This window comes from Cololabis saira, chromosome 15 (genome assembly GCF_033807715.1).
Source record: "Cololabis saira isolate AMF1-May2022 chromosome 15, fColSai1.1, whole genome shotgun sequence".
NCBI classification, from domain to species: Eukaryota; Metazoa; Chordata; class Actinopteri; order Beloniformes; family Belonidae; genus Cololabis; species Cololabis saira.
In genome coordinates, this window is record NC_084601.1 from 30,648,320 (window position 1) to 30,668,256 (window position 19,937).

The window sequence follows — 19,937 nt, forward strand, 5'->3', positions numbered from 1 at the left end:
TGCCACGCCCCCTGCGTTTGTGCGGCTAGGACCGGAAGTCCCGCCCCCTCGTGATCTGGGACAGCAAGTGGTGAGTGTATGATTCTGTCTGAACTAGCGGGCCTCTCATGTCATTTTAAGCACTTTATCGACGTCCGAATTGAGCCTCGTCGCGGTATTTTACGTGTTTAAGGTGTATTCTAAAAACCTAGCCGGGTTTCGGCTCCCGAATGTGAATCTTGACGGTCACCTGGGGCGAACAAGCGCGACACCGGCAGAGGACAATACAGTTGATGTGCTACGTAAGCTAGTAGCTTTCAGCCCGGCTGTTGTGTAGATGTGTGCCAGTGTGTGCGTGTGTGTGTGTGGAGGATGAAGCGGGATTAATCTCGAGTACGAGGCTTGGAAATCAGCCAGCTTGTTTTTTTCTTTCTTTTCTGTTTTTGTGGGTCAGCAGAGGGATTGTTACCGCGTGTCATCGCTAAGCTCCAGCCATTCATTGTCTCCTTCCTCCCTCGACGGCAGCACCTCCCTCCCGTCGCTGCCCAACGCTTTAACCCCGATTAAAATGTACATTTTGTTGTTGCTGTGGATGTTTGGCACCAGGTGCATGCAGGTACCAGCTGGTCCAGATGCTGCAGCTGCTGATGGAGGAGAGTCAGAGTCTGTGCGCGTTCACGCGTGTGTGACTGCAGCACGCCTCCGTGTTTGTGGCTTTTTCTTTTTCCTGTTTAATTGTAATCAAAGTCACGAAGTGCAGATTCTCGTGATTTCCTCCTAGAAGACCACTAAAAGTGTTTTATTGACTTAAAAGCCAGTCTCATGACAGGAATTGAGACGTTGGTGCTTTCGTAATGGTCCTGCACACAAGCATCACTCAAACAGGAAACCATTTCACTCTCAGGGCAGATATCTAGATGATGAAAACGCAAGATATATGCCTTTACACATCCACAAAGCCTGTCCTGTGTCATTCAGATGTCAGAGAGCATCTCTCGTCGGGTTAAAGGCAAGGCAAATTTATTTACGGTGTATATAGCACAATTCAACACAAGATAATTTAAAGTGCTTTACATTGACATTAAAAGCGGCAAGACATAATTAGACAGTAAATAACAAATAAGATTGAAAAAATTAAGAATAAGATGATAAGAAAAGAAGTAAAATAATAAAAAGCACAAGCTGTTAAAAGTAAGGGCAGTAGAATACAGCAGGTACGTATTTAGTTTAAGAGTACGCTTCAGTATACAGTAATGTTTTAAGGCCTGATTTAAAGGAGCTGACAGTTGCAGCAGACCTCAGGTCTACAGGAAGTTTGTTCCACCGGTGAGGAGCAGAATAACTGAACGCTGCCTCACCTTGCTTGGTTCTGGTTCTTGGGAACCACAACAAACCAGATCCAGATGAACCTCAGGGGTCTGGGAGCTTCATAGGAACTAACAGATCAACCATGTATTCTGGTCCAAGACCATTCAGGTCTTTGTAGACCAGCAGTAAGATTTTAAACTCTATCCTTTAACTCACTGGAAGCCAGTCTAGTGATTTCCTGACCGGTGTAATGTGGTCCAATTTCCTGGTGTTTGTAAGGGTTAAACACCAGCGAAACAGGAAATCCTTATGATTTGATTGGTTTTACCAGACTGAACTGCATTAGCGCTGAAAACATTTGCATATCAATCTTAATAGATTGCTAGATAAATGTTTTTCAAGTTTCTCAGTTTTTGCATGTTTTGAATTCTCAAATTTAGTATTTAGACCAGGGGGCAATCCTGGTCTTCAAGGGCTGGTGTCCTACAGGTTACAGATGTTTTCCCTGCTTCATTGCACCATGATACAAGTGACTGTGTCTTTGACAGAATTGTGCAGACCTTGATTACAAACTGATGACAATGATTAATTAGAACGAGGTGTGTTTAAACCAAGGAAACATTGAAAACATGCAGGACTGTGGCACTCGAGGACCAGGAAGGCCCACCCCTGATTTAGATCTATTTTAAGTGACAACAAGCAATTAAAAAGAAAAATCAATTGGCTCAGGCATCTGTTTATCGTTAATAATATTTTTCATAGTTTGAGACTAATCATAAGTCAAATGAATGACTGAGCGTCATATTCAGACCTCACAACTTGTACCAACAACAAGTTGGTACATTTTTGATATTGAGTTACTATGGTGATTTTTTTTTTAGCATGTTTCAATTAGTGTATCTGTGTGTTTTTAATTGTTGCTGAAATGGTGCCCAGTGATGTATTGTTTTGTCACTGTAGCTGTAAAGGCATTTGTGGCTCAGCTGTCGAGTCCAAGACAAATTTCCCCAAGTGGGAAAATAAAGTATATTGAGTTGAATTGAAGAACTAAAGTAACATAAACCAGGCAGATGCTCAAAGCTGCAAACAGTAGTTTGTCAAAGATGTATGAAAATAAACCTGTGTTCTTATAAGACACGGTCTAAATTGCGGTAGATGCTTTTATGGAAAAATTGTCACTATTTTTAACTGCTTGCCTTTTCCAGAAGAGTGCAATCCATTGTTTCTTAGTGCATTCACTAAATACTTTGTGTTTGAGTGCTGCTTCGACTGAATCTACTGAACAATAACCAGGAAATAACAGGTGTAAAAGAGACTAACTGGCTCTTTAGATAGCGTCTCCAAGAGGTTTGCACAAATCTTCCTCCTTCCTCTCCGCCATTCATTGCTCTTTATCTTTCCTTATCATGTCTTCCTCTTTGTTTGTTTTTCTTTCACTTCTGCATTCATGTCGTCAGTTGTCGTATCTTGGTTTTGTCGCTTTCACTTAGATTAAGAGTGCATCTTTATTTGTTGAGCAGGTAAAAGTCATTTGAATGACAATGAAATGTGTAATGTAATGTTCTTTATTTATACAGCACTTTACAACAGCCTTTCGGTGTGCCAAAGTGCTTAACAACAAGTAACAGATAAAAAAGAGGATATGTAAGAACAATCGAAAAACAATAAAATACAACAAAATATATGTTCTTAAAATTGGTAAATAATGTAAGCACCGGAAAAAATTTGACCGCCATCAAAATAAATAGCTATTTTAAGCCTCTGACAATATTCAAAAATCCCTTTTACACTTAAATGATCAAGTCACGACAGACAAACAGAAGTAGTTTGAACTACAGATGCACCAACTGATTGGCCCGTGATCAAAATCTGCTGATTTTTGTTCGATCATCTCTAACCGATGTTAGCTGCTATCGGTAAATTGCAGAGAAATTGCAAAAAACATCCCTCTCCTACTACAGGGCCGTTTTTTTGCCCCGTAAAGGTTCCTGAAGTCCACATTACAGGGCCGTTCCTGGTAGTGGAAACACACGCACATGGCCCGGCCCCCGAAAAATCTACCCGGAACTCCTGCCAGTGGATACGCGACACAAAAGACCCCTTGACTGAAAAAAAAACAGCACAGTCGACCACCAGGTGGCAGTAGTGGACTATTTTTTGTTGTTGTTCGTAAATGGCCAGCAGCATAAAATGAGACGAAAAAAGAAGAATACAGCAGAACAATACAGAGAAGAAGAAACACGTAAACAACGAATGCTACTTGTGTTTTTGTTTTTTGTTAAACATACATTGGTGTAATATGACAGCAAGACCTGAACCGAGTTGTGGGTCCATCTTTTGTTTTTCATCTACTTTCTAACTGCATCAAATGTGCTAGCAGCAATTTTTTTTTTTCAATTACCTTTATTTAAACATATGGCAAGTATACAGCAAACAAAAGAATGAAGTATAAAGAAGAACACACACAAACAAGTTGTTCTCGGGGTTTGTTTCTTTTATTAGTAGAGTTTGATATCGATTTAACATATAGTTCCACATCCTTAAGGAAAGTAACAACACAATGTCTTGAGTCAAAATGCTTAAATGATTTGTGATCACATGATTTATGTTCTCACCACAGTGTGATGTACTACAGGACCGTTTTTCGCCCCGTAAAGGAGCCAGAAGGCCCCTTTTCCAGGGCCGTTCCTGGTGATGGAAACACTCACAAACGGCCCGGCCCTGAATAATCTACCCACTTGAATAGAACTCCCACTTGTGGAAACGCGCCTATAGACTGTATAAAACAATGGATGAAGCACTGGGTCACGTAACCACTGGTTGCTGAAAACCGGCTTTGAAGCCTGTTTGTTTTCGTTTAGGGCGCGACCACCATATATATATATATATATATATACACACACATACACTCACTTGTATGTAATTGTTAGAGGTGAAACTTATTGATTTACACTAAATAATGGATATAGTTATTGATTAAATGTAATTTTGCTAGATAAGAATGAAGAAAGTAATCGATCAGTTCCTTCCTCCAGATCATTGGGAAAGCATTATTGATGAAAATGGCAGTCGTCAAATCAGAACCTCACTGACCAAGATTCCCGTTTAGATTATCATTTACGTGAAGAGGGCTTTTGTTTTTGTTTTTTATAGAAGCACGATGATGGGATATAATAATTAATGTCTTTTGGCTCCACATAGGGTGTTTACTGGCAGGGGACACGTTAACATGTAAAGAAGGAAGGCAAGGAAGGCGTAAACACCAAACAGTAAAGTATTGGTTAATGCAGTACTTAGTCATCGCAGTTTTCAGCTATGATATCACGTGTTTTTATAACATTTTGCGTCAGCTTAATATAATTAAAGTCACAATAGTACATGCCTCCTTTCTGCAGGAGAAGTGATTCAAAGTAATTATTTTAATTTGGTCGGTGCCATCATTCATCCCTCCTGTGAGTCACAAATGGTTATTTAAATCAGACGTCACACGCCAATGTGTTTATTGTAAATTGGTTTCTTCTTAACTGCACTCTGTTTTCTGTGTAAATTAGGATCTTGAATAAGTGCAGTGGAGTAAGGAGATCAATACTCCTCTCAGTGCTTCAGCTCCTTCCTGCCACTGATGATCCTGCACCGCGGGGCCTCTGATATCATCTAATTTAAAACTCGACACTTTGGCCAGTGCTGAAACAGACCTTTTCCCGATCCTTGTCCCGGGGTTATTATCCAACTATTACTCATTTATCGAGGGTCAAGGCACAGCAGAAACAATTATCCACACTTTGGACTCTTAAATCACACATTTACTTGGGAGTTTGGAGGTATTTTGGCGTTCAGACGGCGGTCGCCTGCCGAAGAGTTAACACAAAACGAGCCGCTCGGTCATAATGGCCATGGAACTTTAACACCGGTGGAGTGAAATCCCACTGACGGTTTATATATTAACCTTTGTGGTTCAGACATTCCACCGTCGCCTCGTCAATGGTTTACCCATCAGGCAAATCGCCTCTCCCAACCGCCTCGTCTCGCCTCCTCCTGTCCCACATCATCCGAAAGCTAAAGGCCATTAAGGAGCACAAGGCTTTTACCGCCTGACTTGACTGTAAAACAACTGCCTGATGTCACGGTTGTTATTAGCGGCGGGGTACGGTCGATACTCAATACAGTAGAGGGGGAGAGAGGGTTTCATTTAGTTAATCACCCCGGGCACTTGCTGACGACGGAGTCCTGCTCGTCACAGACGGGCGACTGTCCTCGGCCTGCTGGTTGAGGTCCAGCAGTCAGGAGGTGGTGGGTCCGGGTTGTCGTTCCTGTTTGGGGCTCCGGCGCTGATAAGCAGGTAGACTCGTAGCCGTCGCCCGCCTGCTCGTTGTCAGGTCTGATATTTAGAAAAACAGCAACTGAGCCCTACTAAATTACATGCAATTACCCCTCTTGATGCGTCTGCACAACTCCTGTCTTTAATCTGCCCTTTTCACAGCTGAACTACAAGCCGAGGAAGAGAGCGCAGGAGAAAGATCTTTTTAGAACGGTTTCTGTGTACGTTATCGTGCTTAAAGCTGCCAGTTTTTTTTGTGCTGGGACAACCGGTTGGGTGCAATAGTTGAGTTAATTTTACTTCAATTTGTCAAACCAAACTAAAATTTCCTTCTGGATCAATAAAGTATCTATCTGTCTCTCTGTCTTTCTGTATCTACAGTATCTGTCTATCTATCGTTCTATCTATCATCTATGTATCGTTCTATGTATCTTATCTTTCTACCTACCTATCCTTCTATTCATCTATCATTCTATCGTTCTATCTATATTTCTACCTACCTATTTCCATTTCATCTATCTATCTATCTATCTATCTATCTATCTATCTATCTATCTATCTATCTATCTATCTATCTATCTATCTATCTATCTATCTATCTATCTATCTATCTATCTATCTATCTATCTATCTATCTATCTATCTATCTATCTATCTATCTATCTATCTATCTATCTATCTATCTATCTATCTATCTATCTATCTATCTATCTATCTATCTATCTATCTATCTATCTATCTATCCATCCATCTATCTATCTATCTATGATCTCAGATTATGGAGATAATGGAGGCGCTACATAGCTAGTAGATCTGAAGTTATGTAGTACTATAGTACTATAACCTCAGATCTACTACTTGCTCTGTAGTTCTAGATCTGAAGTTCAGCAGCTTGGCGGATCTGAAGTTTTTTCCTTTCCAAATGTAAACAAATTAAAAGTAAACAAATGATCCCTGCAGGACATGAGCAGTGTTGATCCTGGATGTTGTCATCTGTGTGATCTGCACACCCTTGCCTCGAATTTCACTTTATTGCCAAGCGCCAACGATCTCAACTTCTGTGGCAGTTCATCAACTGGCCACTGGGGGGCTGGCTCCAAAAGCGAGTCTCCATAGTCATATTTTTGCCTCCATGACAACTGTAGAGGGAGCCATCACCACTTCCTCATCAATCAACACCTTTGCTACGAAGCTCAGCTAAGCAGTCAGCAGCGTGTGCTAACCCAGCATCAGCTAAACTGTGACTTCACCACTGAAACATTTATTAGATCCTCACTTCCTCCAGCTTACATCACCTGAAGGAACTGGAAGCCATGTCTAACTTTGATTGATATAAGTTTACTGCACAGAAAACCTGTGACATCACTGTCCACATCCCTCCAGTGCACCACCTGGAAGATGGGCCTTTTGTGTCCAAAATGTATCTTAGGGCCGAGAAATACCAACTCGACGCCGACTGGAGCGTACGTTCTGCGCATGCACGACACGTAATACATCCCCATAACTGCAGGCGGCGCTAATCTGTGATGCCGCTCAGAAAGAAAATGAAAGAAGAACAACTTGAAATGACGGATCGCTGTAGTCTCGACTTTTGAACAGAGCCCGCTGTCTGTTTTCACTTCGGATAAAAGTCAAAAAGGATTGAAAATACGATGCAAAATTACGGGGACCCGTTGCCTGGTAATACACCAGTTGTGTAGCATTTTTTCCAAAGTCTGTTTGATGCGCTGATCAAAATAATGAGAATAAAATATCTGATCCCTGATCGGGATGCAATGTCCGATTTCGATCAAGTCCGAAAAAGCATGATCGGATCGGGACATCCCTAGTCAGAAGGGCTGGAGGGTAGTTGGTTTGGGGGCTTCAGGGTTCAGTCTCTGCTCTTTGCAGATGATATATTCCTGTTGGTGTCAGTGAGCTGCGTTCCGGCTCTAACTGGACCGGTTTGCTGCTACATGTCTAGAGGCAGGGATGAGAACCTGAGGCTTTGGTTCTGACAGGAAACAATGTTTTTTTTTATATTGAAAACATGGACAACCCAGAACACGCTCCAAAGGATAACTGTCTCTACCTTGATGATATGATGAATCCACAGTTCTGGTAAATGTCAGTTGACTCAGTTTTTCTTTTCCCTTCATATTTCCTGACTGCAGCACCTCTTTCAGTGTATGTGTGGAAACAACATGTCTGTGCCGCTGCTTGCCGAGGCCGTGACGGTGTCTGGGAAGGAGAAAGAGACTGCAGCGGTGAGTAAAACAAAACTTTAACTGTTTTTTCAAACATTTTCACGCACCGGTAACCCATTGCCTCAATTTCATCTGCCAGTTTTTTTTTCAATATAAATTTTATTTCAAACACTTTTAGATAATGCAAGATGTCGTAGTGATAATGTGCTTATCTGCACACACATCACAGTGTACTGCTTGCCGTCTTTGCAAAACTGACATCCAAAGTAGTTTTTTTTTGTCCTGAATCCTGAGCGGGAACATATTCTCCCTCGCCAGGGACGCTTCTCGTCTGATAACTCAACCTACATCCCGTTGGTCATCTCCTACTTGACAAAAATCGATGATAAAAATAGTCGCAGGCGATTTTAATTGTCGACTATTGTCTGCAAAAAAATTAACAGAGTAAGACATCGACTTTCTTTCCATCTCTGCTGAGAATTGCAGCCGCTATTGTCACCACGATTTTTTTTTTTCAACAGAGTGATACATCGCTCTCCGTTTCTCTCTTCTGAGAGTTGCACATGCGCAATAGAATGCAGCGCCAGTAAACAATATAGATGCAACACGAAGGAAACTGGCAGTAAAGTTAATTAAAATATGTATTTTTGAATGAAGTGTCTACCTTTAATGTCTTTAATGTATAACTACCGCATCCTTTAAACAACATCATGCAAAATTTTAAAGCTGAGAGCTAAATAAGAGCCATTTAATAATTTTGAGTCATAATCCGATTCCTGGACTAATCGTTTCAGTAGTTGATGCCTAATCGACTATCAGAATTGTCCTTAGTTGTCTTCAACTAAACCAAACTTTTTTTTTTTTTTTTTTAACCTACCACTTTTGTTGGGGTCATGTATTTCAGTTGAAAAAGATTTCATAAAAGCTTTAATATTAATATTTAATATTCGAACTGTTAATCCAAATGAGATGTCTTATTTCATTAAATTAAAGTCTCACACTTTTTTCTTTTTTTTACTCTAAATTAATATGAACTTACTTGAGGCAAAGATTTAAGTTATTAGCAGCCTCTGTCCTGTACAGTAGACACTTTGTGAATTGAAATAAGATTAAAATATTGAAGATAAACACAATGATAGTCGCCGTCATCGGAAGATTCTGCTGCGTTTTCCTGCAGATTCTTCTTTAACATGGTACTTGGATGAATTATGGTCTTTAATTACTTCTGATTTTTCTGTTCCAACAATAATGTTGTACATTTTGTTAAATTTGAAAGTGAGCCGGGACACTGAACAGAACAGGCTGTTCTGTTGGCACACAGCAATCATGTGCAGGATTAACTGCTGAGAGCTGCTGTTGTCTTTTTTTTTTTTTTAAACAACAGAAAAAAGCTTTTAAATGTTTGCTTCTGGCATATTTAACTCTGAAATGAACCCAGCATCCTTTCTAAGCTGGAAATTTGAATGCAGCATTAATGTTTGTAAACAGTGTTTAGGAAAATAAATTAACTCAAAATCAGTAACAAGCTGAATGTAGAACGATGAAATGAGAGGAATACTCAAGTAAATAACACCCCTCGAAAGGAAAATCTTCCTGAAATAAATGATTAAATGTGAATCTGGCTGATGCAATTAGACATTGAATTATAAAATTAAGCTTGGCATTAAAATAAGTGGAAAATTAAGTCTGTTAAAATAAATAACATGACATGGAAATGTAAAGCCCCCAGAAATGAATACATGTGGAGATAAAACTCGAAAAGGAAAGAAAAAACCTTGATTAATATGGAGATTTTACATTTCTGTAACAGGCAGTTAGTGTAAATAATATGAAAGGTATATTTTTTGTGGAGCTGTTGTTGGATGCAAAGCAGGAACTAATCGTCGGGATCAAAGCCGTGGGTCCCCGGTTCCAACTCCTACACGACAGAAACGCGGCCCGATCTCTTCAGCCAACAACTCATGATCTGACAACTCAAATAGTCGTCCTTTTTCATGGTTCTCCCATCGGGGGAGTAGAGGTGTTTGGAAACCGGCAGTGGGAGCTTATCTTGGCAGGAATTGAAGATTTGGCATCTGATGTCTGTGTTTGAGAACAAGTAGTTCTCTCATCCGCCGGCTGCACACGAGACCGGTGGATGCTCTCTGATATCAAACACTCGTTTGTCTTGTATTTATTTCATATTTGAAGAGCCATGAGGGATTTAACGTTCGGTATCCCTCACTGGGAGTCCCTCGGCAACACAGGTCGTTATTTTATCAGCTACCATCAATCAGACGGGTTGAAGGCTGCACCAAGATTATCTGCAGTTTTACAGTTGTTGTTTTTTTTTATGTGCGAGTTATTAATGTTGCTGCTTTTATCTGTTACAGGTGATTTTCCTTCATGGATTGGGAGACACAGGGTGAGTATGTCCCATGCCTCGATGATAAATACTGGATCTCACACACGAAGGAGTAAATCTGAATGTGTGTCGATGCTGCTGTTGTGATTGCGCAACATTAAAATCATTAGTTTCCTGAAGAAGTGATGACGAGTGGCAGCGAGTTTCAATAAAACTGCGATATTTAGTAGTTCAGTTCTCACCTCATGCAGCAACTAGCCTTATTATTTTATTTTATTTATCTATTTTTATTTCAATCATTTTTATTTAAAATACACGAGTGAAAAGACAAAAATAGTCACATATCTGGTGTAAATGATTTAGATAACAAAGCAGCGCATCGCTGCAGGTCTAAATCAAATCAAATCAAATCCAACTTTATTTGTAAAGCACCTTTCATACAAAAAATGTAACACAAAGTGCTTTCCATAAAACATAAACATAAAATGCATTAATGCCCCCATTGTAATAAAATACTCAAAGTGTGAGGTATAAAGTAAGCAAGAGCATATGATGAAAATGATAACAACATTATGTCAAAGAAATTAGTTTCACAACTGAGAAATGTCTCCACCCAAGAGAAAAAGTTAGGAACATACAAAAAAGGAAGAAAAACACCCACATGGTTTTAAATATAAATAAAATCATTCTGTTTATGATTAGTAAATAAAGCAATTATTTGATATTCACTATATTTGCAACAAACAGAAATGTTTCTGAAATGTTAAACCAGTTCAAACATGAAAACAGAGGATTGCTGAGACAGAGCCAGAGCACATGTGTGTGAAAAAAAAAATGATGCCAAGTTTTTACAGGTTGTTTATTTTGCACACATACTGGAATTTCTGGGACAAGACATCAGTTTTAAAAACAAATCTTCTATTTTTCTAAAGGTTCTCCGCCGAGTTTTAAAGGGGTTACAAATGCAGAAAGGTTTAAAATGTTTTTACATGTAGAAATTTAGAAATGAGTCAGAATCTTAAGGGGTTAACGCTCACAACAGCAAGTCTCAGTACTCTATTACACATTTTTGTACATATACCGTTTTTTTTACAGAGTCTATTTTATTTTATACTATTGTATTTTATTTATACTTATTCTACTTTATTACTTTATTTCTACTTAATCTGTTTTTGAAGGAAAACACCACTCCGTACTACCTTTAATTTCGTTGTGCCCTGTATAATGACAATAAAAATCTGAATCTCTACATAATTACAACCTCATTTGACTGATTCCACTGTCCCCACTGAGGATACATTGAATTCTCTTATTTTATTTTAAGATGATGCGTGTTAGCTTGATTACATTTGTACAACCCAGTGTTGCAGGGATGCTCACGCTGCCCATTTGGCTCGGTCGCTCCCCGTTTTGAATCTGGATTAGAGTCAAAGAGCTGCTCTCGGTTTTCTTTCAGGCACGGGTGGGCAGACACGCTGACGGGGATCCGGCTGCCTCACGTCAAGTTTATCTGCCCCCATGCGTGAGTCCTTTTCCTTCCTCCTCCATCATGAGGCTCAGAGTTTACGTGGGCTCCACTTCCAACCCTCCTGTTTTTCCTGGTTTCTCCTTCCCTGCAGGCCCAGAATCCCGGTCACTCTCAACATGAGGGCGTCGATGCCCGCGTGGTGAGTTTCTGATGAAAGACACGAACCCCACAGCTCCACACTGGAGACCATTGTCTCCCTGGAAACCACAACAGCCTCTCACATGGCCTCGACAGTACAGCCTTTGTGTGTGTTGCTTCCTCCTGACACTGGTCCTTGCTTGTGTGCAGGTTCGACCTCATGGGCCTCAGCCCGGACTCCCCCGAAGACGAATCTGGAATAAAGAGGGCTGCTGAAAACAGTAAGTTTAATAGGGTTTGAATCCCAAAGAGGAGGCTTTTCCTTTAAAAGGACAACTGTCACAACTGACTGGATGTCGCGGCTTCGTCAAGCTGCAGACTTTGGTGCATGACTAGCTGCATAGACCTAGAGGTTGATGAGGAGGAGGAAACCAGCTGCAGCAGAGAAGAAGAGGGTTTATATATATGTATATATATATATATATATATATATATATATATATATATATATTAATCACATTTTAATCTCATATCTGCTTAGGGTTGCCACCTTTCAGAAATAGAAATAAGGGACGCCCTGATTTCAGCAGCGCAGGAGCCAAAAAAAAAAACCCCAAAACTTCTAAACTGAATAAAAATGTGTTTATTTTATATGAAAAAAACAAAATGCTTTGATTTAAAGTTTAAAGTGCTTTAATAGCATTGAACTTGCATGACTGTAGAGACAGACAACCATACTAGCAACTGAAATAGCCTCCTATGCTACGTATGTCCATATCAGCCCAGATGTAATATAGCCTACATGTGAAGAATATGGTGTAAAAGTTAATTTATTTCAATAATTCAACTAGAATATGGTGTAAAAGTTAATTTATTTCAATAATTCAACTAGAATATGGTGTAAAAGTTAACTTATTTCAATAATTCAACTAGAATATGGTGTAAAAGTTAATTTATTTCAATAATTCAACTAGAATATGGTGTAAAAGTTAATTTATTTCAATAATTCAACTAGAATATGGTGTAAAAGTTAATTTATTTCAATAATTCAACTAGAATATGGTGTAAAAGTTAATTTATTTCAATAATTCAACTAGAATATGGTGTAAAAGTTAACTTATTTCAATAATTCAACTAGAATATGGTGTAAAGGTTACTTTATTTCAATAATTCAACTAGAATATGGTGTAAAAGTTAACTTATTTCAATAATTCAACTAGAATATGGTGTAAAAATTAATGAAAATACGGTACAAATCGTGTCCCGTATTAGTTCAATACGGGACGCAACATTTTTTTCTCAAATAAAGGACAATTCCGTATTTTACGGGACGGGTGGCAACCCTATATCTGCTAAAGGTCTATTTGAATTCTAGGACATTGCAAAATTGCAGTGCATGACTAATCAATTGAATACACTAAGAAGAGAAGATTTGAAATCCACATTTTTATTGGTGAAGTGTGCTTCATACATGAAATTCAAAAGAAAAAGCTTAACCACATCAGCAAACCAATTAGGCCAGGTGCATTATTCAAAAATGGGATGCAAATACAGTTAAATAAAATTCAGAAATAAGATACGGCTGAGTCTCAAATAGGCACTTAAGCAGACTCTCAATTCGAAATTAAAACTAAAGCTGACTCAATACAGCAATTCAAGTACTAGTACTTGTAACGTTTACAGTGGAACTTGTCCGGACATGTTTAGCGTTTAAATGATAATTCAGGCTGGAGCAGCTCCGGTGATGGGAAAATTCTTTTTTACAAAATGTACAAATCATCGCGTTCTTGCTGATAGTCCCGTCTTCTTTCTTTTCATACATAAACTTGCCGTTCAAAGGCCCCAGCAAAGATTTGCTCGCCTCGCTCCCCTGAGTCACGTTCAGGTCTGTCACCTGCTTTGCACGAATAAAGTTTTGCTGCAGAGCGTTGACCTGTTCATATATTAAACAGTTAATTTTTAATGCTTCAAAACAAAAAAAGAATGAAAATATATCCTGATTCTGCAGAAGTTAAAGTGTCTGAAACTTCAAACAAACGTGTCGGGTCTTAAATGGGGGCGTCACAATATCTTCATTTAACAGCCTTCTGTCCAGTTTCCCTCAAAAAGAAACATAAGGGTTTTAAATTACTGGAACGGGAAAGATTAAAAGAAGTGGAGACGCTCCTCTTAGAGGTCTGTTTTGATTTCTTTGATGGAGGATGGAGTTTAATAGGAAGTAAAATTTGTCAGATTAATGGAGGATAAACAGAGCCGTAATCTCTGCAGACCGGATCCACAGCATCAGAAAGGGAGCGTGTCTTATCTTAGCACCAGATCTGCAGAGAGCGTGTTGTCTTCTCTGCTGACGATGCTGATCTTCTTCCTTCCAGTCAAGGCCATCATTGAGCATGAGGCCAAAAACGGGATCCCTCCGCATCGCATAATGCTCGGCGGCTTCTCTCAGGTGGGACTGGACTCACTTTTACATCACTGTTAACCAGTTGGCTGGTAACGTGTAATAAGGTCCTTGTGCTGTTCCTCCTCAGGGTGGAGCCTTGTCCTTGTACACCGCCTTGACCTGCCAGCATCAGCTGGCTGGCGTCGTGGCCCTCAGCTGCTGGCTTCCTCTCCACAAGAGTTTCCCTTCGGTACTGTCACGCTTTAACAAGGAGGAGTGATGTGCTGCTTTCATGCTGCATGGTCACGGTTTACATGAACATGAGCTGTCTGTTGTTTCTCCTATAGGCATCAAACGGCTGCAAGAACATCCCGATCCTGCAGTGTCATGGCGAGATGGACGTCATGATCCCCGTGCAGTTCGGTGCCTTGACGGCAGAAAAACTCAAATCTATAGTCAACCCTCAGATGATCACCTTCAAAACTTACCCAGGGCTCTCTCACAGCTCCAGTCCTCAGGTACTTTCTTTTTTTTTTTTTTTTAAGGTTTGTGGTATGTTCTTTAATAGTAGTAAATTACATTTTTGTTTTTGACACACACTTGAAAATATTGTATCTGCAAATTTTGTAACAGAAAAATGTTAAAAGAGGCACAATCCCTACATCAGTCACATGTTGACCCAATCTGAAGCTTTGATGAAATGGCTTCTAACAAAGATGCAACGAAGTCAGTGTCTTATTTGAGGTTGGTGCTGCAGCTTTGAGCAGCTGTGACCCCGTGAATTAGATTAGATTAGATTAGATTAGATTCCACTTTATTGTCATTGCAGAGAGTACATGTACTGAGACAATGAAATGCTGTTAGTATCTAATCAGAAGTGCAAAGAAGCAGAAGTACATCATCGCCTCATGAGCGAGTAAATGTATGTCAGCGTAGAGTTTGCAGCAGTGTAAACCAGGTAACGTGGCGGCAGGTGATAGACCGGCGCTATGAACCCTGGGTTTGGTGTTTTTACACCTTTCTTTAGAACTTAACCAGGATTCCCACTCGTCCTGGAAATCCTCTAAAATGAGAAAAAAGGTCAAATGTCCTGGAAAGTTTTCCTGGAAAAGTCCCCCCCCCTACTTGTTGGTGAATGTAAACGGTTTAAAAGTTCTGCGTATGTTCATCTGTGGTCACCTGATCAGGGCAACATTCAGGCTGCACCATGGAGCAGAAGCCACAGCGCTTCTCTGCGCCCCACGTGACGCCACCAGCCAATTAGATCTGCTCAGAGCGGTTCTTCAACCCAGAGCTTCCGGTTAACTGTAGCTGGATTAAGAGACTTTTCAGACGCCGTTAAGGACGAAACACTTAGACACAAAACTAGTGGCTGAAAGTTGAAAAGTGTCGTTAGATGTGAGGTTTTTCTTTCCCGTGGCCACAATCTCCTCCCTCTCCCGTGTTAAGTGACAGGCAGAGCAGAGCTGTAGTGGGTGCGGCCTTTACTGGATTGGCTGCAATACTGATTTCAGCAGAGCTGATTACAGGTACCATGTATCTTCAGTGGGCTGCACTTTATCCAGTGTCTCACACTTATTTTATTGTCTGAAAATAGAAAGTAGGTGAAAAAAACTTTAGGAATTCTGTTTTATTAAAATACTGTGTTAAAAGATTAATGACTTTGATTACTTAACCTCATTAATTTCCAATTAAAGTAGCTTTCAACAGAGTGAGATGCTCCCAGAGACCACAGGGAAGAGGAGCACCCTGAATTACAATGCCAGCTTAAAATGTCCTGGAAAATAATTCCAGGGAAAGAGTTGGAACCCATTTAAGGTAGAAAAGCTGTTGCTCATAAGGGGCGAGTCTTCATGGATGTTTTCTTCATGGCAGATTAGTCGTTGCTCTGCTGATTGTGGTATTTTACCACCAATTAAAATGGCTTAAGTTGTGAATGGCTCGGGCTCAAACACCAGGCATAAGATGGATGCTGAGTGCTCTAACGTCAGCTTCTGATTCCCCCAGAGCTTTTGAGATTCTTTCCACTTGTTTTTGATGCCACTGTGCGGCTTTACCCCCCCCTGCTCCGGATTAAGTGGGGGTAGAGAATAATTGACGTTCAGATGACTCTGTGGTACCAACACTTCTTCTCTGTCTTACAGGAGATGGCAGCTGTAAAGGAATTTATCGAGAAGTATTTGCCCCGAATCTGACCTCTGACCTCATCTCATCCCGACTGTGACCTGCCCCCCCCCCCCACCCGAGACACTGGCCTCTCAACCCCGACCTGTCACTCTCCCACAGGAAACAGCCATGATTACCCCCCTCCCCAAGTACACCCACATCCACGAGATGACAAACACGCATGAACACGTACTCTTACAGGATTACTGGTGATAATTTGATCTAAAACTTTTCTCGTAATCTAAAAAACGCTTGTAAAAACATAACAAATGCTCACACGCATAAAAGTCTTAGTCTTCGGAGGGTGAAAACACAGATTCACACATTCCCTTTTAGTTTTCATCCTCCTGCTGCCTCAGTTTAGTTTTTTTCTTTTCCATTTTTACCTCATTTTGCTCTCTTTTACCAGCTTCTGTCAGCGATGACATCACAGCCACGCCTCCATCACGTCTCGTCGCCGGTTTCCCAAAAACCGACGACGAGACGGGAGTCGGGGAGGAGAGCGCCATCGTCAGGCGTGATGCCTCCTCCTCATCTCCACCTGCTTCTCCCCCGCATGCGAGATGACGCACCTCGTTTGTTTTGTTTTCGCTTTCATTCTGGTGAAACCTTGAAGTATCGAGCGTGAACGGCGAGTCACCGCGACTACGTTTGTGAATACCTGGCACGACTGTGAGGGCTGAATTTGATTCGTGTGGAAAGCCCGTCCCAAGTCAGACCTCCAGCTCAGAAGATTTGAGGAAGCTTCATCCTCCTCGGAGACATGGTGCAAGCTGCTGTGGTACTTTTCCGCCGCTCCTCCCGCGAGCGTTTCGCCACGGCGCATGTCGACATAAAGTACCACACGATGTCTTGTCATCAGCTCCTGCTGCAAACCTGGTTCTCTGACTTGTTGATTTGACATCTCGCGGGACGTCACATCATCATAAGAAAACAAGACGCTGCAGTGGTTGGAAGCAGCTGCTTCTTTACATCTTGAAGTTTATTGAAGTCATTAATAAATAAAAAATACCGAGTTCATGCTTGCAGGTTTTATTGCCCTCACAGTATCAATCATCATTATAAACTTGAGGTGAGATCACATCCCTCATCGTTCGCTTCGCTCCGGTGCTGTAGAGAAGAAAACCTTTGGGGCTTCACCAAAAAAAAACATTGAGGAATAACTTTTTGCAAAGTTTTTTTCATAAATTTTTCGAATGCCGTGATCTGTCGTGCTCAGAGTCGAGACCAGCCGCCACCGGGTGCGTTGATGTGACCGCAGCAGCTCAGAAGCTTGTCATTTGGGATAAGGACACTGATTCAGTGTTTAGATTTATTGATCTCAGTCTGAGAGTTAGACGCAGCGCTGACTGATAGCTGCAGTTTTTTGAGGGTCACATGCGTGGAAGTCATTTTACTGAAACATGCCCCAATTTGAACGATTGCTTCTTTTTTGTTTTTGACGAATCAGATTAAAAACCTTGATTCATGTGAACCAAAACCAACTGAAATAAAAGGAAACAAGTCAATTGATGCTTCTGCTACCCTGTGCTTTTCTTTCAACGCTGTCGTACCTTCGTGTTTGTGATGTCTTCCTGTGATTCTCTATGTAAAAGTACCTCAGTTGATGTCTTTATGAAGACACTGCAGGCTCGAAAGGGGGGACGACAGACCAGCACGTGCCGTGTGAACGGCTGCAGCGCTGCAGATGGTTGCAGACCTGCACAGACTGCACATCACCAGTCATTTCACTGTACGTCTCACATTCACTTCTGCTGGTCAAATAGCAACTTCTGCACGGACGGTCCATCATTCGCTGCTCCATTTCTTATTTTAACATCTGACATCACACACACACGACGTCACATATTGTGATTAAAACCGGTGCGTACTTTTTATTCCACACAAAAATTATCAAGTTTCGTGTCTCCCTCCTTTGGCTGACTAACTGAATATGAAATGTTTGATTTGTCGTTAACCCAATGCTGATATTATTCACACAAAGTTGTTCCAACATGACTAAAGGTTGAAAAAAAAAAGAAGTTAAATCCTAAATCTTAAATAACTTTTAATCTTCAGACATATGAGTAATAATATATAAGTATCTATGGATCAGCTGTTCTTCACTCTCCGTGGTGAATGTTGTCCTCCTGATTACCCGTTTTTGCTGCGTTGCTGTTTTTCAACCTGATTTTATGACAAGAATTTGAAAAGGAGGACTGACATCTGTTTGATTGTTGTTCACTTGTCGATGAATGTCTCTCATCTTCTCGAGTTGTGTTTTTTGTTTTTGTTTTTAAATAATTTTGCATCATTTTGAATTTCTGATGCAGCCCTGCCTTTGAGGGGTTTTCAGTTCTTTCCCTCTCTGTCCCAGTATTTCCTCTCGTCTCGTGCTTGTCCTTTTTGTTTTTTTTTCCTCCTGGGTTATATATTGTTGAAACTTTTTCATGTTGTGCTTCATTTTTTGTGTGTGTTTTGTCACTGTTATCTTATCCTTTTTGGATTTTTTTGCGTCTGTTTATAATTATAAGCATTAAAGAGGATGTGTTGAGGTGAGACTGATGGTCTCTCTGCTTATTTTGTCTCCAAAACACCTGTTAATGAAATAAATGACCCCGAAAACGAAGCCAGTCTGCGTTGGGTGTCTTTCATTTTCCGTATCTGCATAGAAAACTCACACTTACTGACTTATGTTTCCTCTTTGTGTTTCTTTTCTACATCCTTTAATGACAAAAGGGAAACATAATGTTATATTACAAAAACCAAGAGAAGACAAGTGTAAAGATTTTAAATTTGAATTTGTATGTCTCCTGCTTTGATTACATTTTAGATTATTGAGGTAATCGCCTGAAGGTTTTCAACAATGAATTTTGCATTAAATGAGTACTTATTGGTTGACTTTGACTTCGATTTCTCATAAATTTGTCTTAAAATGTAAGATAATAGACCTTGGTTGGGCTGGTGGTGGAAAATGTCCCTTATTTTTAATCCAAAACTTGACAGGTATGTCAATAGTTGTGTATCCATTTTTTTTTTTTTTTTTTTTTATTTAAATCTTGGAATACAATGAAAAATGAAGAACAAAGATACAGAGATTCCAGCACCAAATTGAAAAGAAATAAACAAAATAATATATATAAATGACAAGACAGTTGAATGTAAATTAAAAAGATAATTAAAAATAAAAACAGCATAATGTGCGAGTAGGCTTAGGTTTCATGTAAACAAATTCAGCGATTAGTTGTGTATCCATCTACAGGACTGTCTCAGAAAATGAGTTCTTTATTTTCTGTAATGCAATTAAAAAAACAAAAATGTCATACATTCTGGATTCATTACAAATCAACTGAAATATTGCAAGCCTTTTATTATTTTAATATTGCTGAATATGGTTTACAGTTTAAGAGTAAGATTCCCAGAATGTTCTAATTTTTTGAGATAGGATATTTGAGTTTTCTTAAGCTGTAAACCATGATCAGCAATATTAAAATAATAAAAGGCTTGCAATATTTCAGTTGATATGTAATGAATCCAGAATGTATGACATTTTTGTTTTTGTAATTGCAATACAGAAAATAAAGAACTAATTTTCTGAGACAGTCCTGTAGATGGATACACAACTAATCGCTGAATTTGTTTACATGAAACCTAAGCCTACTCGCAAATTA

General features: G+C 39.9%; 1 protein-coding gene across 2 annotated transcripts; it reads left to right on the plus strand.

Moving 5' to 3' along the window:
• Window positions 1–18: 18 nt before the first annotated feature.
• lypla2 (lysophospholipase 2) lies at window positions 19–18,895 on the plus strand. Of its 2 annotated transcripts, none has more exons than XM_061741322.1 (10): window positions 19–70; window positions 7,759–7,851; window positions 10,164–10,195; window positions 11,592–11,657; window positions 11,755–11,802; window positions 11,952–12,022; window positions 14,114–14,187; window positions 14,270–14,371; window positions 14,469–14,639; window positions 16,266–18,895. In XM_061741322.1, exons 2-10 carry the CDS (start codon window positions 7,774–7,776, stop codon window positions 16,314–16,316), a joined length of 693 nt encoding a protein of 230 aa, XP_061597306.1. In that variant the 5' UTR covers window positions 19–70; window positions 7,759–7,773; the 3' UTR covers window positions 16,317–18,895. The 2 variants fall into 2 exon arrangements, with proteins under 2 accessions (XP_061597306.1, XP_061597307.1); XM_061741323.1 differs by lacking the exon at window positions 19–70 and adding an exon at window positions 5,415–5,577.
• Window positions 18,896–19,937: the final 1,042 nt, after the last annotated feature.